The 26,466-nt window shown below is 44.2% G+C and overlaps 5 protein-coding genes across 6 annotated transcripts; 1 reads left to right on the forward strand and 4 right to left on the reverse strand.

Moving 5' to 3' along the window:
* Positions 1 to 78: 78 nt before the first annotated feature.
* On the reverse strand, positions 79 to 3,647 carry LOC108061141 (endoplasmic reticulum metallopeptidase 1). The gene is made up of 10 exons (XM_017147199.3): positions 2,845 to 3,647; positions 2,618 to 2,792; positions 2,474 to 2,558; positions 2,226 to 2,346; positions 2,012 to 2,166; positions 1,571 to 1,954; positions 1,323 to 1,503; positions 1,075 to 1,259; positions 870 to 1,013; positions 79 to 815 (listed from the first exon to the last, which is right to left on the reverse strand). Exons 1-10 carry the CDS (start codon positions 3,488 to 3,490, stop codon positions 150 to 152), a joined length of 2,742 nt encoding a protein of 913 aa, XP_017002688.3. The 5' UTR covers positions 3,491 to 3,647; the 3' UTR covers positions 79 to 149.
* A 126-nt stretch (positions 3,648 to 3,773) lies between these two features.
* Positions 3,774 to 7,767, reverse strand: LOC108061137 (endoplasmic reticulum metallopeptidase 1). Its single transcript, XM_017147194.3, has 12 exons — positions 7,697 to 7,767; positions 7,123 to 7,633; positions 6,890 to 7,064; positions 6,756 to 6,840; positions 6,582 to 6,702; positions 6,370 to 6,524; positions 5,927 to 6,310; positions 5,682 to 5,862; positions 5,440 to 5,624; positions 5,244 to 5,387; positions 4,106 to 4,606; positions 3,774 to 4,048 (listed from the first exon to the last, which is right to left on the reverse strand). Exons 1-12 carry the CDS (start codon positions 7,721 to 7,723, stop codon positions 3,881 to 3,883), a joined length of 2,637 nt encoding a protein of 878 aa, XP_017002683.2. The 5' UTR covers positions 7,724 to 7,767; the 3' UTR covers positions 3,774 to 3,880.
* A 282-nt stretch (positions 7,768 to 8,049) lies between these two features.
* LOC108061136 (endoplasmic reticulum metallopeptidase 1) lies at positions 8,050 to 11,859 on the reverse strand. Its single transcript, XM_017147191.3, has 12 exons — positions 11,540 to 11,859; positions 10,963 to 11,482; positions 10,732 to 10,906; positions 10,593 to 10,677; positions 10,270 to 10,390; positions 10,048 to 10,202; positions 9,604 to 9,987; positions 9,368 to 9,548; positions 9,128 to 9,312; positions 8,933 to 9,076; positions 8,380 to 8,880; positions 8,050 to 8,324 (listed from the first exon to the last, which is right to left on the reverse strand). Exons 1-12 carry the CDS (start codon positions 11,702 to 11,704, stop codon positions 8,157 to 8,159), a joined length of 2,784 nt encoding a protein of 927 aa, XP_017002680.3. The 5' UTR covers positions 11,705 to 11,859; the 3' UTR covers positions 8,050 to 8,156.
* Positions 11,860 to 12,051: 192 nt separating this feature from the next.
* Positions 12,052 to 19,091, reverse strand: ana3 (anastral spindle 3). Its single transcript, XM_017147240.3, has 2 exons — positions 15,521 to 19,091; positions 12,052 to 14,794 (listed from the first exon to the last, which is right to left on the reverse strand). Exons 1-2 carry the CDS (start codon positions 18,980 to 18,982, stop codon positions 12,293 to 12,295), a joined length of 5,964 nt encoding a protein of 1,987 aa, XP_017002729.2. The 5' UTR covers positions 18,983 to 19,091; the 3' UTR covers positions 12,052 to 12,292.
* A 776-nt stretch (positions 19,092 to 19,867) lies between these two features.
* LOC108061177 (fatty-acid amide hydrolase 2-A) lies at positions 19,868 to 26,444 on the forward strand. 2 transcript variants are annotated; one of them, XM_070212725.1, is made up of 5 exons: positions 19,868 to 19,940; positions 23,541 to 23,829; positions 23,887 to 24,106; positions 24,164 to 24,738; positions 25,375 to 26,444. In XM_070212725.1, the coding sequence occupies exons 2-5, from the start codon at positions 23,647 to 23,649 to the stop codon at positions 25,984 to 25,986; spliced, it is 1,590 nt and encodes a 529-aa protein (XP_070068826.1). In that variant the 5' UTR covers positions 19,868 to 19,940; positions 23,541 to 23,646; the 3' UTR covers positions 25,987 to 26,444. The 2 variants fall into 2 exon arrangements, with proteins under 2 accessions (XP_070068826.1, XP_044249154.1); XM_044393219.2 differs by having other exon boundaries at positions 19,886 to 19,993.
* Positions 26,445 to 26,466: the final 22 nt, after the last annotated feature.

Consider the following 26,466-nt stretch of genomic DNA (forward strand, 5'->3'; position numbering starts at 1 on the left):
CCCTACACCCCATATTCTTTGATATAAAACTACATTCTCTTATCCAAAATACTAATCCGTTAAATAAGAAGAGCAAATTTATTAATGGGATTCATTGGGCAGGTATTGTACATAATATGGTTCTGTACATAATAATGACTATAAATTACCTAATAAATATATCGCTTAAATATAGAAGGCCATTCCATGACGTGGACAAAGTCGGGAAAGCTGGCCACAAAATCTTTAGCCTCTGCATCTCTTTCGAACTCGTAGCTGACCCAGTGTCCCACAGCTGCGAGCTCCAAAGTGGGAGTATTGAAATCACCATCGCTCTTCTCCATATCAATGAAGAACTTTAAAGAGCTGTTATCTGTTCCATACGAATGGAATATCTGGTAGGGCGGCTGGAACTCCTCCGGTTCGTCCAGCATTTTCCTCACAAACGACCAGTTCTCAACTTTTGCGGAACCCACGGGCTGAATAAATATATTCATGTGCGGCGGTCCAGATAGCTCGAACTCGAAGCGAGCGATCGTCGGTGATTCCAGAACAGTCTTTCCCAGAAACTCGAGGTTGAGTTCGCCAGGTATAATAACCTCCGATTCGCGAGGCAGCCATCCATCCCATTGGCGCCACTTGCACCAGCTGTAATAAAAGCAGGGGATTCCGCACATCACGTAATCATCGCAGCGATCCGCAACCGGCTCCAAACCGGTGAGATCTACTGAGTCCTTGACAGGATCAAAGGCTCGCCTATCCTGATAGTTGAAGTAGTAACCGGAATCGCTGCGACTGACCGATCCATCGAATTCGTAGAAATAACGTCGAGTGTGCTTTAAAGAGAGAACTATAAGATATTGGAACATCATTTTGAAATGGTTACCTACCAAGCAGTTGGCTCGCATCACATTTGTTTTGGCTCGATAGGGGAAGCCCACCTCTGAAACTGCTATCATGCAGAAAATAAAGGTGCCTATTCCCAATCCTAGAAGAATAAGCTTTGGCCAGCGGAACATGTTGATCAGTTGGGCCTGTAAAGTCAAGGATATATATATAGACGATACAAAAAAAATACTTCTAGGAGAAACTTACTGCATAGCCCAATGCAAAGAAGACACAAACACCACAGAGTAGCGCCACGATAAGGTCAGGATTGGTATTATAACCATTCCTACCCAGAACCGGAATGAATATCACCAGGAACATGTAGAATAGGTAACAGAAGTACGCAAACGGTAGCACCTGAAGACACATCACAATCAGGGACCAATAGTAGCCTGAAACATATATCATTGTCAAGGAATTGTCGCATATTGATTAATGGCTATAACAAAACTTACCACGATCGTGCAGCGTGCTAACCAGATTAATCAGGAGTGCACCTCCATAGAAGATTAGCGAAATCAGGCACAGGTACTGGGAACGCAGACCCATGGCGGTCAAAATGAGGGCCAAAAGGGCCTGGACAACCAAGTGAGCATGTAAACTGAGTTGGAGATGATAAGCGTGGCTTAGTTTGACCTGAAATTTATTAAGAAACTAATGTAAGGATCTACTATTCTATAAAATTAGATAATCTTAGACTTACATTAGGCCTCAGGGTGTAGTAAAGTGTCAGCGGAAGTACTAATCCAATAATTGCGGGAAATACGTAGAGTCCAAAAACCAGCCATATGTTGCTAAAGTAAGTCAATGACCGATCTCCAGCATCGAATAAGACAGCCATCAGTAGAGGCAGGCAGATGCACAGCAAGAATCCCACCACGTGCAGTCCCAAAATGCTGACGAACCAGATCGAAATCTGAGGAAGAGTAACCTCCTCCGACTGACGGGACATTCTCCATAGGGAAACACCAACCAGAACCAGACTAATCACTCCAATCAGGCAGTTTAAAACAATCCCAGTGGTCTCAGTGTAGTACACAAAGAAGAGGCCAAGGAAGTCAAAGAAGACTGCATGGCCCTCATCACTCTGGAAATATATACCATAAGAATTCATAATATTTCAGTGAAATAATTCCAATCTTACCTCTGTTGCATACAGCTCACTGGCATTGCTATAAGCACGCACCAGAGCAAGGACATTGTTGCCAGAATTCTGTATGGATCGCCCAGGAACATTCTCATAGCTATCAAACACCGTGTGGTACACATATCCGTTGTCAACCTGAGCCATGTCAAGACCTAGGGTAAACCCCAAAATTGTTATCTTACCCCAGATTATGTATGAGTCATAAACTCACCAGCAATATTCCCAAAATCCCGGAAAATTCGGAAATCTGAGTCAGAGGGTAAAATTCCACTCTGAAAAATCTCCTCCGCCATTGTGGTCGCAAACGGGTGCTTCGCGTGCAGCCTGTAGTACTATAAAAAGTCGGTTTAGTATATCGGCAGTAAAATAATTGACCATAAATTCCGCCATAAAGTCTATAGGGTAACTTGAGCCATAAGCTACTTTTTTCTGTTGAGAAATAATGATTCTTATTCTCACCTTCATGAGCCATGGATTATTGGGACCACTCTGGAACAATAAGTCACGTCCCCCGCTTCCGCCGACTTCCAAGTTGATAAAGGCCCTAAAATAAATTATAGTTGCAAATAAAAAATCATAATAAACAAAGCGTTCTTCTCTCACTTGCAGTTGGCTGCCCATTTGTGTTGCGTAATATAGCCATGGGAACCCTGAAGGGGATTCTCCTCGGCTCCGTTGAACAAAAAGACAAGGGGATGTTCGAAAGGCGTTGGGGATATCGCCATTTGGCGAAGGACCTCCAGCATGACCACAACCATAGTGCCATCATCACCGGAACCTGATTACCTCAATCAGTAAGGGCACTTGATGATTTTATATAGGAAACTCACCTGGACTGGTTGGCTTAGAGTCAAAGTGGCTGTTGAGCAACAGATAGTTTTCACTCTGGGAACTCTTTGAACTCAGTTTGACAATCACATTGTGAATTCCCTGGTACATGTTCACCATATCGATAAAGACATATCCACCCGTTGGCGACTGAACATCAATCTCGATATCGTAGAGATCGCTGCGCATCTCGGCACGGATCTTTTCCGCTTCATTTACAAGAAACTGAACCGTGGTCACCTCATTGGCATAACTACCGGTTACCTTGGGTCCAATGCGATCGTAGGTAAATAGCAGCCGCTGTGCCCTTTCCGCCACGAATTCTCCTGGGTAGAGGGACTCCTCGGATACGGTCAACCTATCCGGAAGTCTGTAGTAAAGCGGGATCACGATGGCATAGAAGAGGGCCAGCCAGAGGAGCAGGAAGGAGGGGGCATAGTACCAGGACAGTCTCTGCCTTCGGATGGTTCCCTTTCTCAGTGACAAGGACTCAACGAGCACGGGATCGAGGGGAGTAGAGTCTTTGTCCAAATCAAAACTCACTTTATCAGTCTTCTCGTCCATGGTAAGATTGTGGGGGAGCGGGAGCCAAGTCAAACCCTTCCGATGCCCGATCAACGCATAACTGAACGTCTGCACCCCGAGCATATCGACTCGAAGCCTTCCGCCGAATTAGAGGACCATAAAGATAAAGCCCCTGTGCCGCTTGATAGCTCGATCGCCGGCGGGGGAACTGCTTTGTCTTGAGGCGCACAGGCCGCTGGGCGGCTGGGAGTGAACCATGGCCACGGCCATGGTATCTAAATTGGACGGGTTTACGACTTAATATAAATATACATAAGTGGCGATTCCGACGCACGCGAGGGGCAGCTGCAAATTAAAGCTTATTCATTCAACGCCGATGTCTGGCAGATTAACGTGACGTTAGATGTAGGTAGAGAGATTAATATATATTTTCTTTCCTTATCGATTGCACTATCGCAGCACTTGGAATGTCCCGAAATATAATGAATGCAAAACTTAAGAAGGAAGTGGATCCTAAAAGATGTATCGCATAAATAGAGCAGGCCATTCCATGGTGGTAACGAAATCTGGTAGATCCGCTATGAACTGCAGAGTAGTTTTATCCCTCTGGAAATCCTTGCTTACATAGTGTCCGGTAACTCCCAGCTCAAATAGTGGTTCATCGTAATTTCCATCGGATTTCTGTAAGATAAATATTAATAAAATAAAGTTTTAAATTGTTCTTCTAGCTTAACTTACTGTGAAATCCATGTGAAATTTAAAGGGGGTCTTATCCACTCCGTAAGAAAAGTATATTTGGTAGGGTGGTGAGTATTTTTCCGGCTTGTCCAGCATTGTCCTTATAAAGGACCAGTCCTCCACTGCTACCCCATCGAGAGGTCTTATATACAGTCCCATGTGCGGCGGGCCAGTTAATTCAAATTCAAATCTTTTGTACTTTCCCGTCTCCGAAATGGTTTTATTAAGGAGATTCAATTCTAGTGTTCCCGGTATATCCACTTCCTCCTCGCGAGGCAGCCAAGCAGCACTGGAAAGCCCCCTACACCAGCTACTCCAAAAGCAAGGAATTCCACACATCACGTACTTATCACAATAGGCGTCTATCGATGTTAGACCAGTCAAGTTTACGGCGTAGTCCTTCAGTGGACGAAGAGCTCGTCTATCCTGGTAGTCGAAATAGTAGCCCGAATCATCGACACTGAGGCTACCATCGTATTCGTAGAACATTCGACGGGTTTGCTGTGAAAAAGTTAAACGTTACAGTCATAGCTCGCAAATAACTGTTGACCGATTCGTGCGGTCCCCAAATAACTGTTTTTCTCTGAGACTTTGAGCAAACAATCAGAGAGCAACCGATTGAATTGTTCGTACAGAAATTTTGCTCGCACTCAGGCGACGAGCAGTTTTTTCGGCTTTCTATTGCTCGGCTCGCTTACAGACCGATTGCTCCTGAACGACGTTTCAAAAAGTCTTTTGCGCATGTGTTAACGTTAACGTGCTTGGGCGATATTGCTCTCCCTTTCACTCGCAAGTACTTTCAAAGGGAATACATTGTATAGTTGTATTAGTGAAAAGACTTTTTGCGATGACTGTTTCAGTCAATCGGTCTTTTAATAAGTCTCCCTGTGCGAGCGACATTCGTAACTCTCATTGAACGAGGTTCGTAACAGAGCGTCTCACGAACAGCTCAACGTAAAAGGCTCAACCGAAAACCAAAACGAAAGGAAACGAAGTGTGCTGCGCAGAGAGAGAACGAGGGGCATGCTATTTTTCGGTTGTTCTCGGGAGTAGAGCGTAAGGAAAAAAACGGTTAACAGTTATTTGCATGCTTTGGTTACAGTTCATTTGCACCAAGTTATGAAATATTTGTACTAACCAGAAAGTTAACTCGCATCACACTGGTCTTGGGGCGATAAGGAAATCCCACTTCCGAAACCGAAATCATGCTGAATACAAAGGTCACCACGACTAGGCCAATCAATAAAATGGTGGACCAGCGGAACATGTTGATCAAAGGAACCTGTTAAATAGACTTATCGAGCTGATGCTTATGAGTTCCGGTTAAATATTACCACAAAGCCCAGGGCGAAGAAAGTTCCCACAGCGCAAATCACGGCAATAAGCATATCGGGATTAGAAGAATCGCGGTTTCTTCCCATCGCAGGAAAGAAAATCACAAGGAATATGTAGAAAAGGTAGCAGAAGTACACGTACTGGAAAAGCTGAATTATCTGCACCGTTAGTACCCAGTAGTAACCTGAAAATAAAAAGTAATTAGTAAAAAACTATTTACTTTTTTTACTTTTCCACTTACCACGATCATGTAGGGTAGTTAGAAGATTAATTAGCAGAGAGGCGACATACAAAACCAAAGATATCATACACATATAGGGAATTCGAAGACCAATTATAGTTAAAACAATTGCTAGGAATGATAGCACTACACAATGAACATGCAAGCCGATATGGATTTGATACGAGTGGCTTAACTTTTCCTGAAATTGAAAGAAAATTAAATATTCATTCATGTAAAACTTTAGATCACATATCCCCGCTTACGTTCGGCTTGAATGAGTGATATATCGTCGAAGGAAGAACCAATCCAATGATTGCCGGACATATGTAAAGACCAATCACCAACCAGTTATTGCTGTAATAGGTCAGTGTTCGATCAGTCACATCGTACAGAACAGCCATTAATAGAGGTAGGGTAATGCACAGAAGACAACCAAGTAGGTGTAGTCCCAGAGCTACAACAAACACAATCGATATTCTTCCAGGCGAAATCTCAGAAACACGAGACATTTTCCATAGCGAACAGCCTATGAGAAGAAGACTTATCACCGCAAAGCAACAGTTCAAAATTATGCCAGTCTTCTCTGTGTATGTCACAAAGAAAAGTCCCAGGAAATCAAAAAAGACAGCATGTCCTGCACTGTGTTCCTGCAATTTAATAAAACTTATAGGTGATCATATTATCGTGGTAAAAATAATCTACCCACCTCAGTGTTGTTCAATTCACTGGCATTGGAAAACGCTCTAACAATTGATAAAATATTTTCTCCTGTGCTCTGAACCGAACGTCCGGGAACAACATCAAAACTGTCGAATTCGGTGTGGTAAACATATCCGTTGCTAAATTGTGCGATGTCAAGACCTTTAAAGATTAATGCATTTTATTTCGAATTTTCTTAACTTTTAACCAATCACTTACCGGGAATGTTGCCATAATCTCGAAATATTCGGAAATCAGTATCGGAGGGTAATATTCCAAACTGAAAGATCTCTTCCGCCAACGTAGAAGCAAACGGATGCTTGGAGTGCTCTTTGTAATACTAAAATAGCACAGTTTTAACTGGATATTGATTAGTTCACTTTTATTTCATACCTTTACCAACCAGGGATTGTTTGGACCACTTTGAAAGAGAATATCTCGACCTCCGCTACCGCCCACTTCCAAATTGATGACGGCCCTGGAGGAAATAATTGAGATAATTCTGTGAGATGCGTTCCCCAACTTACTTGCAATTAGCTGCCCATTTGTGCTGGGTTATAAAACCGTGGGAGGCTTGCAAAGGATTCTCCTCGGCTCCATTGAATAAAAATACTAATGGATGTATAAACTTGGTTTCGGATATAGACATTTGACGAAGAACCTCTAGCATAACCACAACCATTGTGCCATCATCTCCAGCACCTAGATATAAAATATAATAATATTACATTCCATTAATAATTAATACCAGCTTTAGTACCTGGACTTCCTGGCTTCGTATCAAAGTGACTATTGATTAAGAGATAAGATGAGCTATTGGAACTCTTAGTGCTAAGTTTTACGACCACATTCTGGATGCCCTGATATATGCTGGTCATAGTTCCCACCACATAGGAACCCGTTGGCTGCTGAACGTCAATTTCCAAATCAAAGAGATCGCTGCGCATTTCTCCCCTAATCTTTTCCACCTCATTTAAGAGAAATGCAACCGTAGTCACCTCGTTCGCAAAACTCCCAACCACTTTGGGTCCGATACGATCGAATTCGTAGAGCACTTTCTGCGCTCTCTCGGCCACAAACTCGCCGGGTTTAAGTGGCTCGTCGGCAATGGTTACTCGGTCTGGTAGGCGGTAGAAAAGCGGAAGTACGACTCCGAAGAATAGCACCACCCAGAGGAGAAGAAAGGAGGGTGCATAGTACCAGGGCAGTCTCCTCTTCAACTCCTTTTCCTTCGAAAGAACATGGTAGAGTACGGTGTCCGAGTAGCTTTCCTGTATATCATATGATTCATGATTAATACTCATAGAAGAAAGGTTTTATTAATAAGTACTCGCTTTATCGCCGTCAGCTTGCAGTTCCATATTTCCAGCGAAATTCTCCGGGGAGAGCCAAGTGGAGAACCTTTCTGATGCCCAACAGTAGTGCTACTAAATGTTTGTGGTCTGATTGCTCGCGGATCGAATCGGCACTCTTCAGTTTATAAAGATAGCCCACTGAGAGCCTTGATAGGCAACCGATGGCAACAACAATGTGCTTGGAAAACCAATCATGCTATGATAGCGCCCATTTAGATTTATAATTTAAAATCTACTTGCAGGTCAGTTCGGATCTACGCACCCAAATCTTATCGCCCAATCTACACACGCGAGTGAACCCGAACTTATGATTAATTTGCTCGTATGGTAACAATTAAAAGTTTCCATCACACCAAGCAGTGCGTTTAATATTAGGCATTAGTCTAGGTTTTATAGCTAACAGAGGCGTTGTTTGGTGCAAACAAAATAAGGCGATAACTTAGAATATATAACGTTCATATAAAGTGGGCCATTCCATAACGTGGGCAAAGTCGGGGAAATCGGATATAAACTTTAGGCCAGCAGCGTCACGTGCGTAATCGTAGCTCACAAAGCTAGCAGCAAAACCAAGCTGGAAAGTTGGAGTGCTGAAGTCTGCCGAAGATTTCTATAATAAAAGATATTATTAGATATTATAACAATATTTTATAAAAATTTTTTACCGCAAAATCAATGTGAAACTTTAGGGGAGAATTATCCTTTCCATAGGCGAAGAATATTTGATAGGGAGCCGAATACGTTTCGGGCTCATCCAGCATATTTCGGATGAAGGACCAATCCTCTACCTCAACCCCATCCAGCGGTTGTATGTATAGGCTCATGTGTGGTGGCCCAGAGATTTCGAATTCAAATCGAGCCACTTTACCAGATTCCAAGACCGTCTTGCTGAGAAGTTTCAGAGACGTGGCACCTGGAATGGCCACCTCCTGCTCCCTCGGAAGCCAATGACTCTTAGTGCGGGTCTTACACCAGCGGTGATTGAAGCAGGGAACTCCGCACATCAGGTACTTATCGCAATCGGAGGCTGTGCTAACGAGGCCAGTTAGGTTCACTGTCGTATCCTCTAGAGGATAATAGAGCCGACGATCCTGGAAGTCGAAGTAGTAGCCAGAATCACTGAGACTCACAGAGCCATCGTACTCGTAGAAAATGCGACGAACGTGCTAAAAAATAGGTTTTTAGAAATATAATCATTTTTTCAATAGATAAACTTACCAAGAAATGAATTCTCATCACACTGGTTTTGGCGCGATATGGGAAGCCCACATCGGAAACCGCAATCATGCTGAATATAAAGGTGACTACTCCCAGGCAGAGCAATGCCAATTTTGGCCAGCGGAACATGTTTATCAGGGGAGCCTAGGGTAACCAAAAATTAGATTTAACTGCGAGTAAGGCCTCTCATCTTACCACAAAACCCAAGGCAAAGAAAGTTCCCAGAGCGCAGATGAGGGCGACCAGGAGATCAGGATTCGTGCCATGGCCAAAACGTCCCAACATGGGAAAGAAAACCAAGAGGAAGGTGTAGAAGAGGTAGCAGAAGTACAGGAATGGCATCAGTTGCAGGACTTGCACTATCAACACCCAATAGTATCCTGTAGATTTATAAATATTAATTAATTATTTAAGGAATTTTATTTAACTACTTACCGCGATCATGGAGAGTACTCAAGAGATTAATCAAAAGAGCTCCCGCGTAAAACAGCAACGACATCATGCAAAGATAAGGAGTTCTCAGACTTATTGCAGTCAGGATAATGGCAATTAAAGACAGCAGTACAGAATGCGCATGAAGACTCATATGTATGTGATTGGGGTGGCTAATGTTCTCCTAGAAAATAAATATTATTACATATTTCATAACATTTGTAGCTAAACCAACTCACATTCGGTTTCAGGGTGTAATAGAGCGTCAAGGGCAGAACCTGTCCAATAACTGCTGGAACGATGAAGAGGCCAATCACCAACCAATTGTTACTGAAATACGTCATCGAACGATCTCCGGCATCGAACAGAACCGCCATCAGCAGGGGCAATCCGAGACTGAGAATCATTCCCAGCACATGGAGTCCCAGGATAATGGCAAACCATATGGATATTTGACCAATCGAGGCATCCGATTCACGAGACATCCTCAAAAGAGAACAGCCCACCAGAACCAAACTGATAACAGCAATGCAACAGTTCAGGATTATGCCAGTGGTTTCAGTGTAGTAAACAAAAAATAGACCGAGGTAATCAAAAAAGACGGCATGTCCTTCGCTGTAATCCTGTGAGAGATAGGATGATATATGAGTTATTCCAAGTATATCGGACTTCAAATGACTCACCTCTGGGTTGTGCATTTCACTGGCATTGGCAAAAGCCCGTACCAGAGATAAAGCATTCTCTCCCGAACTTTGAAGGGAATCAATGGGCACCGCCTGAACATTATCAAAAATCGTGTGATAAACATAGCCATTGCTGATTTGCGCCATATCAAGACCTTTAGGCGACAAGTTTTTATAGAAAACCAAAACTAATCAATTTGTTAAAAAAAACCTGTAACTTACCTGGCAGCGATCCGTAGTCCCGAAAGATACGGAAATCCGTATCCGATGGCAAAATGCCAGACTGAAATATCTCCTCGGCCATTGTGGTGGCAAACGGATGCTTCGCATTTTGGTAGTAGTACTATGAGGAGTAAATAAAATAAGTATCCGTTTATCACAAAGTGTCGATTTCATCAAAGCAAAACAAAAATGTGCCGCAATCAAATTGCCGCAATTAGCTGTTGGAAATTCGATAAACAATATAAGCTCCATAAATTGCAAATAACCGTGAGTCTAGCCAAATAATTTCCTCGAAACTATGGAATGCGTCATAAGTAGCATACCTTAATGAGCCAGGGATTATTGGGACCGCTCTGGAACAACAGATCACGACCTCCACTGCCGGCTACTTCTAGGTTGATGAGAGCCCTGTTGAAAGGTTCTTTTAATTTTCATCGAATTCTAGGGAATATCTAAACTTACTTGCAATTTGCCGCCCATTTGTGAAGTTTTATAAAACCATGCGACGCCTCCAATGGATTCTCCTCAGCTCCGTTGAACAGAAATACTATGGGATGTTCGAAAGGGGTTCCCGATATGGCCACTTGACGGAGAACCTCTAGCATAACCACAACCATGGTGCCATCATCACCGGAACCTTTAAACAGATGTCATTAAAAAATCCTTCTTGGAGTAACAGCTTGTTTTACTAACCGGGACTGCTGGGTTTGGAATCAAAGTGGCTGTTTACCAGAAGGTAGGACGAACTATTAGAGCTCTTTGAACTTATTTTCACCACCACATTCTGCACACCTTGATACATGTTCACCATTTGCCAGTGCATGTAAGCTCCCGAGGGCTGCTGAACATCCAGTTCCACCTCGTAAAGATCACTTCGCATTGCTGCCCGGATATTCTCCACTTCCTCCACGAGAAAAGCCACCGTTGTCACCTCATTGGCCACACTGCCCACCACTTTGGGTCCGATCCTGTCGTATTTGTAGAGCAATCTTTGGGCCCTCTCGGCCACAAATTGGCCAGGCTTACTGGATTCATCCGCTATCAGAACGGAGTCGGGAAGTCGATGGTACAAAGGATACACCACCGCATAGAATAGTACAACCCACAGGAGCAGAAAGGATGGTGCGTAGTACCAGGATAGTCTATGCTTCATCTGCTTTTCTTGCGATAACATCTGAACCAGAGCCATGTCCGACTTGCTTTCAGCAGAGCCCTGTAAAATAGTTTATGGATTAATAACCACAAATTGATTTTTAAAATCAATTCTTACATTCTCGTCCCTGGACTTCATGGCGATATGTATTCTAGTCGGTCGCTGAGAGTCGAACAGCTCCTTTGGCCAGTCGGGACTGAACTGAAAGTGCCATTGACTTGTGGCAACTAAAGTTGAAGGTGGACGGATATTATCAGCAGTGATTCGCACTTTGAAGCCCATAAAGATAAATCGCTTTATGCATGCAATATAGCGTTCGATGCTAACGAGAGTGTCGCGAAAAACCCCGGATATTTTCCAGTTGCTTCCCAGTTGGTTTTTGCCGATTTGGTATCTAAATAATGGCAGATTTATGGACTCCTATCTTTATGTGGCTCTAAAATAGTGTAAGAAATTGTTTTTCGCACGCTTGTTTGCCAGTCGCTGGAGACCTGGAAATCTTATCTTTATGTCTATATGCGGTTGCTGCGAATATATACGTCTCGGGCTACTTCAGTACCACATCTTATTGAGACCACAAAATGCTCAATTCGCCCTCCATTAGGGTAGTTCAATGATAAAATTATCAGTTTACTGTTCAGTTTATGCTAACATATTTATTTTTCATCATTTAAGGACATCGTGTAGACTTAGAGTGGTTTTAGACTCACAGTAAAAGTGAGAATATAAGTAATAACTTGTTTTTTGAGTACATTGGTTCGTTTGTTATATTAAAAGTCCGTTTACAAAAGACACATATTATAAAAAAAAACAATTTTGTTATAGCTATCCTATTTATTTGTACTATGTCAGTTCGTGTCCGTCCATTGTTTATTGTCGCATCGACTCCATAAGATTTTCCAGCAACTCGGCGAGATCTTTAGCATAAGGAACGTCGGTGTATTTGTGCGGATTTTCAGAGTAAACCACTGACAGCTCAACTCGAAGGCCGATCAGCAGTTTGAACAGTTTGGTGCCCCGCAACATGCCCTTGTACTTGGCCCCGAAGCCGAAGAGTTTCCACAGCATCAGGACAGCCAAGCGGTGCTCTTCGAATGAGTTCAAGTCCTTTTCCCCCGATCCAGTTGCTTTGTTCACGGGTTGGTTTACAATATCACGCAGGAGGTTAATGAAGTCACCCATTTCCACAAGCTGGCTGCGATTGCCATTGAAGAAGCACATGTTGCGAAGAATACGAAGGCACAGGATCCTCTTTTGGCTCAAGGGCGGTGTGCGTTGAATGGTGTTGATGAGGGAATGCAGATGACAAGCCTTGGCTCCCACATCGTACCGGGAATAGACCTCCCAAAATCCGAGCCAAGCGTTTAGAACAAGTGGTCGCACCTTGGTGGCCTGCGTGGAAGCCTGATTGGCAGGCAGGATGGTGTCAAACATGTCCAGTATGTGCATTTTGGTCAGACTCAGTCGACCCTCGGCACAAGAGCAGCAATTTCCCATTACCCTCAAAGCGGGCACCATGCTGAGACTGGGCTCCTTGTTGGGAGTCTCCTTCTTGGTCGTCTCAAAGTCAGCAACACGAACCATTAAAGTTAGCAGAGAATGCGCCTGTCCGGAATGTAGAAGCGAAGTCTGTTTGCACATCTCGAAGGAGTGCTCGGTGAGGAACATGGCCAGCTGCACGGTGATCTTCTTCAGATGCGTCGAGTGCGACAGCCAGGGCCACATGCGTATCAACAGGCGGACGATTGTGGAGGCCATGGGGGAGTGGCTAATCACAGAATGATGCGAACTATGCCACTGGGACAGCATGTTTATAAGTAGCAATAGATTGCTCAGGATATTCTGCGATTTGTGGGCTCCCATGCGCTTCACATAGACGGTGGCGTTTCCAATGTTTGCGTCGTTGAGAAAAGTATCGAGGAGATTAACCACTCGTTCGAGTAGCTTCAGTTGACCGGCCGCATGAACAGCCCAGGGGGATAGCTTCAACAGCACTCCAAGCGTCTCGCAGATCTGGACATGACCTGAACTGGGGTTTTGCAAAAAGCTGAAGTTTTTGGGCGGATAATATTTGTCAAAGAGGCGATCCAGGCGGTGGTAAATCACCACAGCCGCATTGGTGGTCTTGATGCCAGCAATTGGGCTTTGATCCCCACCCTCTGGGTTCACCGGCTGATTCTGCATGCATAACGATATCAGTTGCTTATTTATGGAAATTATTTCGTGTTGGTTATTCAGCACCAGATCCTCCTCTTCAGTGGGCAAAAGATCATCCAGTGGCAGTATATAAAGCTCCAATTCGCGCAGCAAACTCTCCTTTTCCGCAGCATTCTGAGCCTTAATAAAAACCATGGATAAAGAGGAGAGGGTGTAGCGCTGAAAGGGGGTATTCGTGTACGACAAGTGCAGTCCATACAGGAAGAAATCCAGGAACAAGGCTGGCTGACTCTTCAGCTGCTCGACCAGAAAGGCGTAGGCATTCGAATCCTTGCAAAATATCAGGAACAACTTGAGCAGTTGAACCATAAAGCGCTCGGGGCAATCCATATCCAGCACTTCGTTCGTTAGCGTCAGGAAGCTCTGCATGAGGACGGAATCCCGACAGATGCTCCGCTGCAGGAACTCAAAGTTATCACGATAGCACAAAGCGTACAACTCACATATTTGTCCGGCACACAGCGCCACAAAGGATGCGGAAAAGGCCTTCGGTGGCTTTGGCGTCTTCATCACATCACTCAGTCCGTTCATGAAGCTATGCCCGCACAGCGTGGCGCACCATCCCGGCTGGAGGACGACCATTTGAGTGCAGATAGCCACATAGCAGGCAATTATTTCGCACGAGTGCTGCTCGCCCACCGGCTCCTTTTTTAGCCAGGGAGTAACGTGCGTCATCCGCAGGGCGTTGTTGGCGTCCTTGAGAAAGTCATGATGCCGCAACAATTCCACGCAAGTCTCTGCGCCACTGATCGGCATCAACAGGATGAAAACGCGACCGGCCAACTCCCTGACCAGCATAATTTCGTGGACATCCAGTAGCGTGGTCAAACAGCAGGCGGGCAATCCGCCGGGGAGAAAGTCCAGGCGGGGCAGAATGTTGGCCATGCTTCCACCGCTTCCGTTGATCCAATTGGCCATCGAAACCCAGGCCAGGGCGCGCACCTCGCCATCGCTGTGCCCGCACAGGCCGAGCAAATAGCGAAGCACCTTTTGCGTGACTACCACCTCGTTCGAGGCATTCGGTTTGGCAGGAAGACGAGCTTGACGCATGTGCAGCTGGCAGATGATGTGCAGGCAATCCCGCTGCCACTGGGCGCCGGTCTGCGTCGAGGTCCTCAGATCGCTGGACAGCTGTATGAAGTGCTGGCAATAGAACTAGGGTAAAAAGTTCAAAGTTAGATTTTTAATTAAATGAAATAAAAAGCATCCCCTAGTAGAGCCCTGCGTGAATCATTCAATTTTTGTTTTATCATAGTATGCCATGAAATTTCTGATTTGTTTAATTTAATTCTATGTGAAAAAATTGAATGTTTCTCGAATTCATTTCGAATTGAATAAATCAATGAATAATTTTTATGATTTTTTTTAATTTTTGCCAGATTTTTTTGTGCTTTCTTTTGAGAACAAAAAGTGAAAAATTTTTAACAAATCAATGTTAACTGCTTAGTAAATAAAATTCAGGCAGATTTAATCACAAAATTTTAGGCCTTTCTTCTTCAAACGAAAATTGTCGTTTAAATTATTTCGGAATTCATGCGATTCATTCATTTAATTCTATTAAACTCAAAATTCTAATCTCTAAAAATTCATAATTTTTATGAATTTTTTGAGAACAAAAAGTTAACAATTTTTAACAAATCAATGTTAACTGCTTAGTAAATAAAATTCAGGCAGATTTAATCACAAAATTATGTGCCTTTCTTCTTTAAACGAAAATTGTCGTTTGAATTATTTCGGAATTCTTGCCCTTTATTTATTGAATTCTATTAAACTCGATATTCAAATTCATTCAATTCTATTAAACTCAAAATTCTAATTAATTCATTCATATAAAACAACAAATTCAAAATAATTCATTGCAGGGCTCTATCCCCTACTCACCGTCAACTGGACATCACTCAATTTCAGATCCAGCTCGCTGAGACGCCGTAGGATGCGTAGCATGCAGCGCACATGCTGCAGTTGGCGCAACTCAAAGTGCGTTTTGGCCAACGAACTCAGCTGCATGAAGAACCTTGCGTGCCAGTCCATCTGAAGCGAACCAGCACAGTACGCGGAGGAGAGCAGGTGCGTCAAACACTGGCTAATCAGGTGCAGCGTTTCCAGCGGAATGAAGCGATCGTGCAGCATAAGCTGAAAGCTGTGATGATGATCGCTTTCGAGGGCCTCGGTCAGGCCGCCCATCACCTGGGGCTGGCTGAAGCGCAGGCAGGTGAGGCACAGTTCCAGCAGGGACTGGTAGAGCCCGCGATCCGCATCGTTGCCTGGAGCCACGCGTATATACTTGTGGATCAAGTTCCACAGGCCCTCGCCCGCCGACTGACTAATCGAGCTGCGCAGGAGGACGAGGAAAAGCTGAACCAGGGTCACAATATACTGGAGATCCTCGTGGTTGCTGCAGTTACTGGCTGCGGTGAGCTGGTGGCCCAGCTGCAAATCCAAATCGGAGGATTGCATCAATGCGAGATCACCGACTTGGATCTTCAGCGACTCCCTGATGTCCAAATCTCTTACAGACTCCAAGGTGATGCTCGATGGGCACTGGCAAACGCGATGCGCCGTATACAACCGCCAATGCTGCGAAGCTCTCGCTTTGTCTCCACCGAAATGGGTGTCCTGCAACTGCTGCTGCAGCGCCATTCCCTCCGAAACAGCAGTCGCCGTCGCTGTGACCTGCACTTCGTAGGTGATGGGCAGAATCATGGCACCCAGCTCTACATCCAGCACTAGCCTGTCCTCCGTGGAGGTGATAAAGTTGTGGAAGAGCATCTGGAACAGGCATATGCTGACATCCTGGCGCAACTGCGCCTCGTGGGGCAGCATAAACAAAGCGCGAAGCAGGCAGACGTACACCTCAAAAGTGTTTGCAATCTCCTTGCGGAATCCTTCGTTGTGAAAAAGCAGCTTCATCAGAATACTCACGGCGGGCAGAAGGATGTCGGCGGGATCATTAACACTCTCCTTCTTCAAAGCGTTGTGCAAGGACTCCAGAACCAGTCGATAGCCATCCTCCTTCGTGGAGAAGTCCTCGCAGGCCTTCCAGTTCTGAAGCAAAACATTTAGCTGCGTCATTGTTGACTTTCTGATGGTGGGCCTCAGGTCTTTGGTCTGCAGCAAACGGATCAGGGCATCCAGGCTGCGCTGTCCCTGGAAAGGCTCCTCGGAGGACTCGTTGAAAATGCTTTTATAACTAGCAGGCGGTTGAATCAGGCAGAGATCATTGGCCAGCAGCTCAATGGGAACCTTGTCCATCGTGGGCTTGTATTTATTTGTGTAATCCTGGCACTGCAGCACGTAGGCGATCCTGGTGGTGGCCTCGCCCCTCATCTGGGAGAACGGATGGAACATGTAGAAGACGTAGCCACGCAGCATCAACGGCGGATCCAGACTGCTTGTGTCCGGCTCAAACATCTGCCACACCACCTTGTGCAGCTGCTTGTGAATCACCGATCTGCAGATGAGCAAAGGCAGCACAGGCAGAACCAATTGAAAGACGATATTAAAGTCCTGCGCGGCAATCACGCAGTTTAGCTTGAGCAGCATGGTGGGATAGTCAATGCACCACTGGCGCACCTGTTCCGGGGCATCGGCGTCCCAACTCTGGAGGATCAGGCGGCGCAGCAGCTTGGTGTTCAGCGGCAGGCCAAGAATGTGCTGGCGAGCCAGCTCCAAATTGCTGCAGCCCGTCATATAAACCGTCTTGTTCATGAAGGCATGGAAGTGCGAGACCACAGGGCGCGGCATCAATCGGTAGACAAAACCACGCAGATTGTGGTCGGGCAAATCTATGAGGGTGTACAGCAGTGCCTCCGCATCCCGGCGCAACTGCTGATTGTTCGCGTAGAGCGGTGTACACTCCACAATCGCATCGAAGAGCTGCTTGATTAGGGTTTCACTGCCCAGCTGGTTGGTCACCAGGCACACCTGCCTGTGCATTTGGATCAGTTGCGCCGCTCCCATCTTGGTCTTTGGCTGGAATTGATTGAGGGCCAAACTGTAGGCCCGCTTCAGCTTGATCAGCTGCTGCTCCTCGGCCGAGGGTTCCGAGGACAAAGCGCAAATCAGGTTGCTCAGCGACTTCATGCGATCGGGCACGCAGGAAAGATACGAGCTGTCCAGAATGATGGGCTGTATCAGCGATTTGGCCTTGTTGCGATCCAAGTGCTTGTCGTAGGTGAAATTTAGGGCCACAGTGTCCTGCAGCAGGCCGTTGAAGATCAGCGATTGCAGGCGCGGAATCATCAGCGTGTCCACCAGCTTCTCCAGGTCATCGCCCTCCAAAGTGGCGTTGCAGAACCCGAGTAGCCTCCTAACAATTGTTGCAAAGCGCTCAGTGCCGCCGGGCGAAACGCGGAAGTTGAGAACATCATAGGTTCGCACGGCCTCCACGCTCAGCTCCAGAATGTGCCAGTTATCCGCGGTGCACCGGAACAGCAGCGGTCGGATGAGCTTGGTGCAGTTGGCCAGGAGAATGCCCAAGGCGTTGGCCACCTTCAGCTGCTTGGGACGCGTTCCCGGAGGATCAAAGCTGGCCGCATAGCTCAAAGTATGACGACGCACTTGGATGCGGCGCTGCAGTTGCTTGAGGAACGCAATGAGTGCCCGGTTCACCTGCAGCAGGCTGTCATCCTGCCGCGTCTGCAGTTGCACCAAATGCAGGAATATAAAAGGCGACTGGAGGAAATACTCCGCTGGGTAGTCGCCCATGCGAATGATGAGGTGGGTGAGCTGCACCTGCAGCTCGGGCACATCGGTGGCCCCGTTGCGCGGCATATCGATCAGGTTCCTCATGCTGGCCACGTCGTCCAGGCCGGCACTTGTCCAGGCGGGCTCGTAGTACTCGGCCGGGAGATTTCCCAGGCTGCTGGTTGAGGAATCACTTCCCTGGCTACTGAGGTTAATGGAACTCAGGCTGGAGGTGCAGGGCGTCACCAGGTCCATCTTGTACTTCTCCAAGAGCAGCAGTTGCAGATCATCCAGCAGCTCGCTAATCCTCGTGGACTCCAGCGGGCGCAGCACACGACGCACCTTCTCCAGTTCGGTTTTCAGCCGGTTGTAGGGAATCTTGCGGATCACCGCCTCGCCGTATTCGGATCGCATTAGCTCCAGGATCATGACCAGCACCCGGTCGGCGGCCAGGGGCGGCGTGTGGCCAAACCAACGGATGAGCTGCTTGAGCAGCAGCACCGGCTTGAAGTGGATGCGCTCGCCCAGCTGCAGGCACCGGATGAACCGCGTCTCAACCTGCTCGAGGGCGCGCAAGCGTATCTCCTCCGATTCGCTGGTCAGCTTGGCCAGCTGCGGCTCCGCCAGCTGCAGGGCCAGATCCTCTTTCACGCTCATTTCGTTAGCCCAATCTTACCCGACTTTCGGTTGCTTTTCAGTTCCTTTTCCGGCTGCAAATGTTCCAGGATGACATTTTTGAAAGCGTCAACTCGAATTGGGCCGGCGTTGCCAGACCGGTTCACTGTGCGTTTTGCCAAAGGGGACTTAAAAAATACTAAATAAAAGTTTATCAAGTATTTCTGTGATTTGTTTAGTATTTTTGCTGCACTTTTTTAACCGTTACTTTTTTTTAAATTATCTAATGCACATACATATCTATATTATTCATAAATAACTTTATGCAAATAGTGTTAAATATACAAATAAGTAAATGTACGGTTTTGAAAACCGAAAGAGGGTACGCACAATATTATTTGCTTAAAATAAATTCCGAATAAAGTAAGATATAATCTTTATAGCCGCATTACGTAGTGAATATTTTGCATTACCATCTAAATTTTTTGGGAATAAACTTTATAAACAACTTGTTTCTAAATATTTATAAGAAATTAAATAACTACCAGTCAGAACGAGTTGGATCCTATACAGCTTTGTATTGGTTTTGGGAACCAGATCATCATCATCAATCATTCGGCTAAATAAATAAAATAAAAAAATTTCTCCAATTTTCCCATTATTATCAAAATATCATAATAGGCAATTCCAAAATATTTTTACTTGCGCGCTAAGTTGTTGTGTGACCATCATCTGGCCACATATTTAAATACCAGCTTGGATTCGCCCATACGGATTTTACGTGCTGGTACCTTATGTTATCCATTAAAATTGTAATTAAAACTAAATTTAAATCTAATTATTTACCAAACTCTTAAATAAATTTTGTAATTGTTGCTAATTAATTTATTTACTCTGAGACATTCAAATTGGCATTTTGAGCAAGTCCAAGAACGGTCACGCTAGTTTTTTATGTTTAAAAAAAATCGCCCATCTGATCGGTCGACTTTGTGCTTAGCGGGTAGATAAAAGTGTTTGTTTGATATTGCTGCGGATTACTTTCCTATATGTGTTGTGTGTATAACTGATTATCTCGAATTTCGTGCCATTTTATGTATTTATCATTGATGATGTGTAATTTTGTGATGGCGAATAGGCATACTAACCGCTAATAATCTTTCGCCAACCGGTTATTTGTAATTTAAACTTGAACAAAGTGCAATTTCTACCCATTCCCCATTTTTGTGGCACATCCTTTGTGAATTTTTAATTGAAATCAGGCTCTATTGTTGCGGCATCTTGTGACGTCAGCGGATGGATTGTTTTTGTTTGTGTTTTTTTTACTCGCGCCCTAAGCAAACAAACAAATTACATACATATATTGTACACACACACGTACATAGTGTCAAATGACACTTGATGAATTTGCAATCCAAACAACGCATATGCTGGAAATGGAAATGTTGAAATGATGTCACTGGCACACGCCCCAGGGGATTCCCCTCCCCCAGCGCCCCCCACTCACAAACTATTTCGCCGGTCGTAGCCTTTGCTTTTCCACCTTTTGTGTATCATATATATCACACCCCCTACTTGGAAATCAATAGCAGTCCGCCTATTTTCTAATTACAAGTAGCATGCAATTAGAACCGATTGCTATTCTCCCCTCTCCAGTCTCCAATGGGGAGCAACAGGTCTGTGGAGACTTGTAACTTTTTGGCCACTGTGCCAAAAACACAAGTATTTACGGCTAATCTTATCGGATTGCCCACTTAAATCCCCGATTACGGGTCGATTATCGTTTCGCATCACTACCCATCGACCTTTGCGCGAATGATTTCAAGTAGAAATGATTTATATTGCACCAAGAAATTATTCTCTATTTGACTTAAGTACATCCAATCAATTACAAAAGTTTTTCCTTATGGAGCCAACTTACCAATGACATTGATTCAGTTCTTTAAGATCATTTCTATTAAAACACGAATTTCTCGCAGATGTTATTCCCCTACACTTTTAAAACTAGCTTATTACAACCTTTGTTTTTGTTTTCTTCCAATCCCAGTCTATCATAACAACTTTTTATACCCTTGCAGAGGGTATTATAATTTTGGTCAGAAGTTTGTAACGCAGTGAAGGAGACGTTTCCGACCCCATAAAGTATATATATTCTTGATCAGGATCAATAGGGGAGTCGATATAGCCATGTCCGTCTGTCCGTCTGTATGTCTGTTTCAATACCGTTTGCGAGCTCAGTTTAAAAGCTAGCGCCTTGAAACTTTCATAGTCGTCCTAAAACATGTGTACGCAGATCAAGTTTGAAAGCCGACCCGATCGGACGTCTATATCCTATAGCTCCCATAGGAACAATCGGATATAGCTTTCACAAAAATGAAGATATTTCGCTCAGTGTAAGAGCTATTGGCATGAATCTTTCCAAATCGTATTTTTTTGTGCGTACCTTGATCAGGGTAAAAGCGCGTGCCGATCGGACGTCTATATCTTATAGCTCCCATAGGAACAATAGGGTGAAATCGGTCAAAATTTGACGTTTTTCAGGATATTTCGCGCAAAATATTAGCTATTCCCATGAAACTTTCCAAATCGTATTTTTTTGTGCGTACCTTCATTAGGGTAAACGCGCGTGCCGATCGGGCGTCTAAATCCTATAGCTCCCATAGCACTATGGGAAAAAAGTCTATTTTTTTGGCATAAACTCTAGTTTAAGAGATACAATTTAAAAATTTTTTATATATACTATTAAGATAAAGCTGTTATTTCGGTTTTTGTTGCTTTTTGAATCGGACCATTGCTTTCATCCACCGCCCACGCCGCATATTCAAATTAATTGGCAGGGATTTAAAAAAATTTGTATTTGTTTTGGTAAGACGGTAAAATAATTTTGGTTTACGTTAATTTTTAAAATTTGTCAAAAAAAAAAATTGCTGACAGTTTTTAATTCGTAAAATCTGCAAGGGTATTAAAACTTCGGCTTGCCGAAGTTAGCTTCCGTCCTCGTTATAATTGCCGCACTATAACAGAGTGTTTTGAACACCATATAGCGTGCTCTGTATTTTTATTGAAGGTCGTTGTGGCATTACTCCCAAATTGTTCCCGTATTCACGGGACAGTCACGGACAGACAAATTGTCACCACCCCTTGTGAATTCACCTCCCTCCCTACAATTTGCCAGTGTGAAATTGATTATAATGCACTCTTTGCATTCGAATGTCTGGCAATTCAATTAGCAATCTGCAGAAATTGCGATATGTATGTTAAAAGGCGGTTTTAATAGAAAAATCCAACTCTAGGAACATGTTGCGATAAGCCCCATGCGATAAGCAATGGGAACTTTGAATTGTCACTAATTATTCACTGAGTACTATTCGGATTGCACAATATACGATGTGGTTTAGTTATGGGTCTTTGTTTATCGCAAACGAATGGGAGCTACATATGACTCACCTAACTTATCAGTTGCCGTAATTGTTTTTTTCTTCAGAATAGTTAGGAGTTCTGATGTGGATATAGTTTATGGTCTGGCTTTCCAAGTTCATGGGGATCCACATATGGTCCGCTCACCTCTCTTTGTGTCCATTATCTTCTGATATTTAAGCAGTGAATTAGCTGTCTGAACCGCACCCGTGATAAGATAATAAACAAAATCCTGATTCTGGCCAAACATATGGCCCTAAGAACATTAAATTGCCCCGATTCCAACTCGATATCTACCTTTAATCTTTGTATTTTTCCGCTTTGAAAGTTCCCCTTATTCGTTTTTGTAAATAGAGAAGTGTTAACGACTTGAACAATAAAGTCGTTTGTTTAAACAACCTTTTCCGTAGAGCGAGCTAGTAAATTGGCTTTAGCTTTTCCTTGTCATAGAGAGAAACACGTTTTTCACTTTAGTACTTGCCAACTTTTAGCGCACTTTTAAATTCCTTTGTTTATTTAGAGTACATTTCTTTGTAATTATCTGGAGAAATGTTTGCGGTTTCTTGCTCATATGTATGCATTTTGAAACAAAGTTCTCTGATTCGAATTTTCCATATTTTTCCGTGCTAATTGCCCATCTATGAGTCACAGAACAGGTGTGGACTTGGCCTATCTGGGACACCCCAATTAATTGTAGGGGCTATTAAATTATGTGTCGGGTGTTGAGTAAATCGATTGCCCCTATATCTGAAATAAATATCGAGATAACTAGGTGTACTCATATTTTTCTACTTTTTTATGTATGCAGCTGCTTATTTATAAAGCATTTTTTAAAAGATTTTAAAGCAATTTTTACGCTATCATAATATCCATATACATTATTGCCGAATCAGGTGACTGAATAACGAGCTATAAATCCAAGAAAATTGCCTTTTTCCTTGGTTTAAACGATTTATATAGGTAATAAAGGTATACCTACTTTGACCCATATAAGTATTTCTACCAAGCTGTGAAAAATATTAAAAATTTTTCGCAAAACAGAGCCTAGCAAATATTTGCTCTCTGATAAACCTGTTAAAACATCGACCACAACGCAATTTATTTATGGCCTCCCCTTTGTTCATTTATATTTTACAAGAATTTATAATGCATGCATTTAATTTTTTCACTCTTTTAAATCTTCCAGAACATCCACACATGGGCAAGAGGAAAACAGAAGAATACATCCCATTCCGATTCTGATTCCAAGTAGTTGAGGTTCTTCAGCCGAACATTCCTAAAAATCCGGCGAAATGGCGCAGAGCGTTTCATATGCTCGGGCCATTGGTGGCTACGTCTTTGGTCTTCTCCAGGCCTTCATTCGTTTTGTTTTCCGGCTGATCTATGGCCACAAGGGTGAGAGTGTTCCCCCGATCACGGATCCTATTCTCCTTGAGTCAGCCACATCGCTGGCCAGGAAGATTCGCAACCAGGAGGTGAGTTTACAAAGTTATTCTCTCTATAGTTTAACTAATAAGATTTCCCTTTTCCAGCTAAGCAGCGTACAGGTTCTGGAATCCTTCATCCGTCGCATCAAGGAGGTCAATCCCATTCTAAACTGTGTGGTGGACGAGCGCTATGATCAGGCTTTAAAAGAAGCAGCCGAGGCTGATGCCTTGATAAAATCGGGGCAATACAGCGTAGAGGAGCTGGCCAAGCAGAAACCCTTCCTGGGAGTGCCCATCACCACCAAGGATTGCATTTCCGTCAAGGGTAAGTAGCTCTTAGTATATCCTTGTAATTATTACTAATATATAACCTGTTTTTCAGGCATGCTCCATACAGCCGGGCTTTATGAACGTCGGGATGTACGTGGTGCCCAGGATGCGGATGCCATGGCCCTGATGCGCAAGGCCGGAGCCATTCCCCTGGCCCTCACCAATGTCTCCGAGGTGTGCATGTGGTGGGAGAGCAACAATACGGTGCACGGCAGGACAAGGAATGCCTACGACACGAATCGCATTGTGGGCGGCTCCAGTGGCGGCGAGGGCTGCATCCAGTCGGCGGCTGCCTCCGCTTTTGGTTTGGGTTCCGACATTGGTGGCTCCATTCGCATGCCGGCCTTTTTTAATGGCATCTTTGGCCACAAGCCCAGCAAGCTGGTCGTTTCCAATGTGGGTCAGTTTCCGGCTCCGTTTAGTGCCGAGCAGAACTCCTTTTTGGGCCTGGGACCCATGTCGCGATTTGCCGAGGATTTGCGACCCATGCTAAGGATTATGGCCGGCGAGAAGGCTGCGCTGCTCAATCTGGACAAGGATGTGGACCTGAAGAAGGTGAAGTTCTTCTACCAGGAGTCCGATGGCGGTGGACGTCTCATTTCCGCCGTGGATCCTGACTTGAGAGAGGTAAAGTTAAATAGATTATTATTAGACCTTGGATTTTGCATACTTGCATTTTTTTATAGGATAAAGATAGATCTATTCCGAAAACACAAAAGTTTGTTTTAATAAAAATATACATAGTTTAAAATTAATGGCATATTATATTTTTTTTGCATAAAATGAATATGCATAACATAAGCAAAATATAAAATAAACTCAACTATTCAACATTGACCATTTCATAGCCAACCTAATTTACCCGAAGAAAATTGTTTGTTCCTTATCGTCATTTCTGAGATATCTAATTTATTCCCTATTTATATTTCCAACAAGTAGGCGAGAAGGGGCAAAAATAGTAAAAGGGGTAGAATAGTTTTTGGCCCTATCGGCCAAACTGCTCGTTTAAATTGCTCGCCGTGTTTACTGAAGGTTTCTTATATATTTTGCATATTTTTCATATATTTGGCATATTTTATGCATATAATTTTTGGATATATTTTGCATAGTTCCGATATGCATCCGAATTTATTACATTTGAAAAATATGACACCCACCTAGAAATTTTGGTAAAAATCGGACCAAAAATGGACAAATATGCGAAATCCGAGGTCTAATTATTACATATTAAAATATTTTAAACCACAATCCTCCTCTTTTTAGGCCATGAAACGAGTTGTCCAACATTTGAGTGAAAAGTTTGGCAGTCAGAAAGTGGAACGCATTCAGCTGCCGCAGTTCCGCCAGTCGGCGGCCATCTGGTTCGCCAACATGCGCGACGACAGCGGCCATGGATTCGCCTACCAGCTGGGCAACCTGGATCACGACATCAACACGTATCTGGAGCTCTTCAAGTGGCTTTTTGGCGCCTCCAAGCACACGTTCATCGGCCTGTCTACTGCCATTATGGATAGCGCCCAGTGCAAGCATGGATCACCGAAGTACGACCATCTGGTGCGCAAGCGGAATGAGCTGAGGGCGGAATTGCAGCGCCTGCTGGACGATAATGGTGTCCTCATCTATCCCACACATCCCACGGTGGCTCCGTATCACAACGAGCCCATTACGCGACCCATTAACTTTGCCTACACGGGCATTGTGAATGTGCTGGGCTTTCCGGCCACCGCTGTGCCGCTGGGCCAATTGGGCAGCGAGGGTCTGCCGCTGGGCGTGCAGATCATAGCCAACTTCAACCAGGATCGACTGTGCCTGGCCGTGGCCGAGGAATTGGAGAGAGCCTTTGGCGGCTGGGCCAGGCCCGAAGTTCGCCTGTGAGGCCTGGCCTCATTTATTTGCATATCTGCGAGTATGCAGCTTAGCTAGATGTTAGATAGTAGTACACTCATAAAAAAAAATCGAAGAATTTCCTTAAATTTTAGAAAGTTCTTTCTTGAATTTTCTATATTCAAAGGCAAATTTTCTAAGAAATTTTGGTTTTCTATTTTCAAAGGCCGATTCAATGGCGATATTTCTAAAATGAAGAATTAAATTTTTATGAGTGTAGTGGTCAGGTGATCCTCCGCCTCCTCCACCCAAACCATGCAAGAACCCACCCACCCGAGTATTCGCCTGGCGTTAAATGGTATTCCTTGTATGTACTCCAGTGCCTCTCGTTGTAATATCAATTTTCGATGTGGATTTATCTATATTTGTATGTTTTTAAACGTAAAATAATCAACGATCCATGCGGATCCGTTCCCGTTTTGCATTTACAATAAATAATTGCAACCCAAGATGAATGTGTTTTTGTTTGTA

Source organism: Drosophila takahashii, chromosome 2R, assembly GCF_030179915.1.
Source record: "Drosophila takahashii strain IR98-3 E-12201 chromosome 2R, DtakHiC1v2, whole genome shotgun sequence".
Classification (NCBI taxonomy): Eukaryota; Metazoa; Arthropoda; class Insecta; order Diptera; family Drosophilidae; genus Drosophila; species Drosophila takahashii.

What these genes read in the sequence shown, in the direction of transcription:
- LOC108061141 (XM_017147199.3), bottom strand. Translation starts at nt 3,490, where the DNA reads ATGCTCGGGGTGCAGACGTTCAGTTATGCGTTGATCGGGCATCGGAAG. An exon ending in CTCTAAGCCAACCAGTCCAG is followed by an intron (nt 2,793 to 2,844) that starts GTGAGTTTCCTA and finishes TGAGGTAATCAG; the next exon opens with GTTCCGGTGATGATGGCACT. An exon ending in ATAATCCATGGCTCATGAAG is followed by an intron (nt 2,347 to 2,473) that starts GTGAGAATAAGA and finishes GACTTTTTATAG; the next exon opens with TACTACAGGCTGCACGCGAA.
- LOC108061137 (XM_017147194.3), bottom strand. Translation starts at nt 7,723, where the DNA reads ATGGAACTGCAAGCTGACGGCGATAAA. An exon ending in AACTACCCTACATGATCGTG is followed by an intron (nt 5,625 to 5,681) that starts GTAAGTGGAAAA and finishes TTTTATTTTCAG; the next exon opens with GTTACTACTGGGTACTAACG. An exon ending in AATTTCACATGGATTTCACA is followed by an intron (nt 4,049 to 4,105) that starts GTAAGTTAAGCT and finishes TTTATCTTACAG; the next exon opens with AAATCCGATGGAAATTACGA.
- LOC108061136 (XM_017147191.3), bottom strand. Translation starts at nt 11,704, where the DNA reads ATGGGCTTCAAAGTGCGAATCACTGCTGATAATATCCGTCCACCTTCA. An exon ending in ATTACACCCTGAAACCGAAT is followed by an intron (nt 9,549 to 9,603) that starts GTGAGTTGGTTT and finishes TTTATTTTCTAG; the next exon opens with GAGAACATTAGCCACCCCAA. An exon ending in GAGTACTCTCCATGATCGCG is followed by an intron (nt 9,313 to 9,367) that starts GTAAGTAGTTAA and finishes ATAAATCTACAG; the next exon opens with GATACTATTGGGTGTTGATA.
- ana3 (XM_017147240.3), bottom strand. Translation starts at nt 18,982, where the DNA reads ATGAGCGTGAAAGAGGATCTGGCCCTGCAGCTGGCGGAGCCGCAGCTG. An exon ending in TGAGTGATGTCCAGTTGACG is followed by an intron (nt 14,795 to 15,520) that starts GTGAGTAGGGGA and finishes TTTTTACCCTAG; the next exon opens with TTCTATTGCCAGCACTTCAT.
- LOC108061177 (XM_070212725.1), top strand. Translation starts at nt 23,647, where the DNA reads ATGGCGCAGAGCGTTTCATATGCTCGGGCCATTGGTGGCTACGTCTTT. An exon ending in GGATTGCATTTCCGTCAAGG is followed by an intron (nt 24,107 to 24,163) that starts GTAAGTAGCTCT and finishes CCTGTTTTTCAG; the next exon opens with GCATGCTCCATACAGCCGGG. An exon ending in TGGATCCTGACTTGAGAGAG is followed by an intron (nt 24,739 to 25,374) that starts GTAAAGTTAAAT and finishes TCCTCTTTTTAG; the next exon opens with GCCATGAAACGAGTTGTCCA.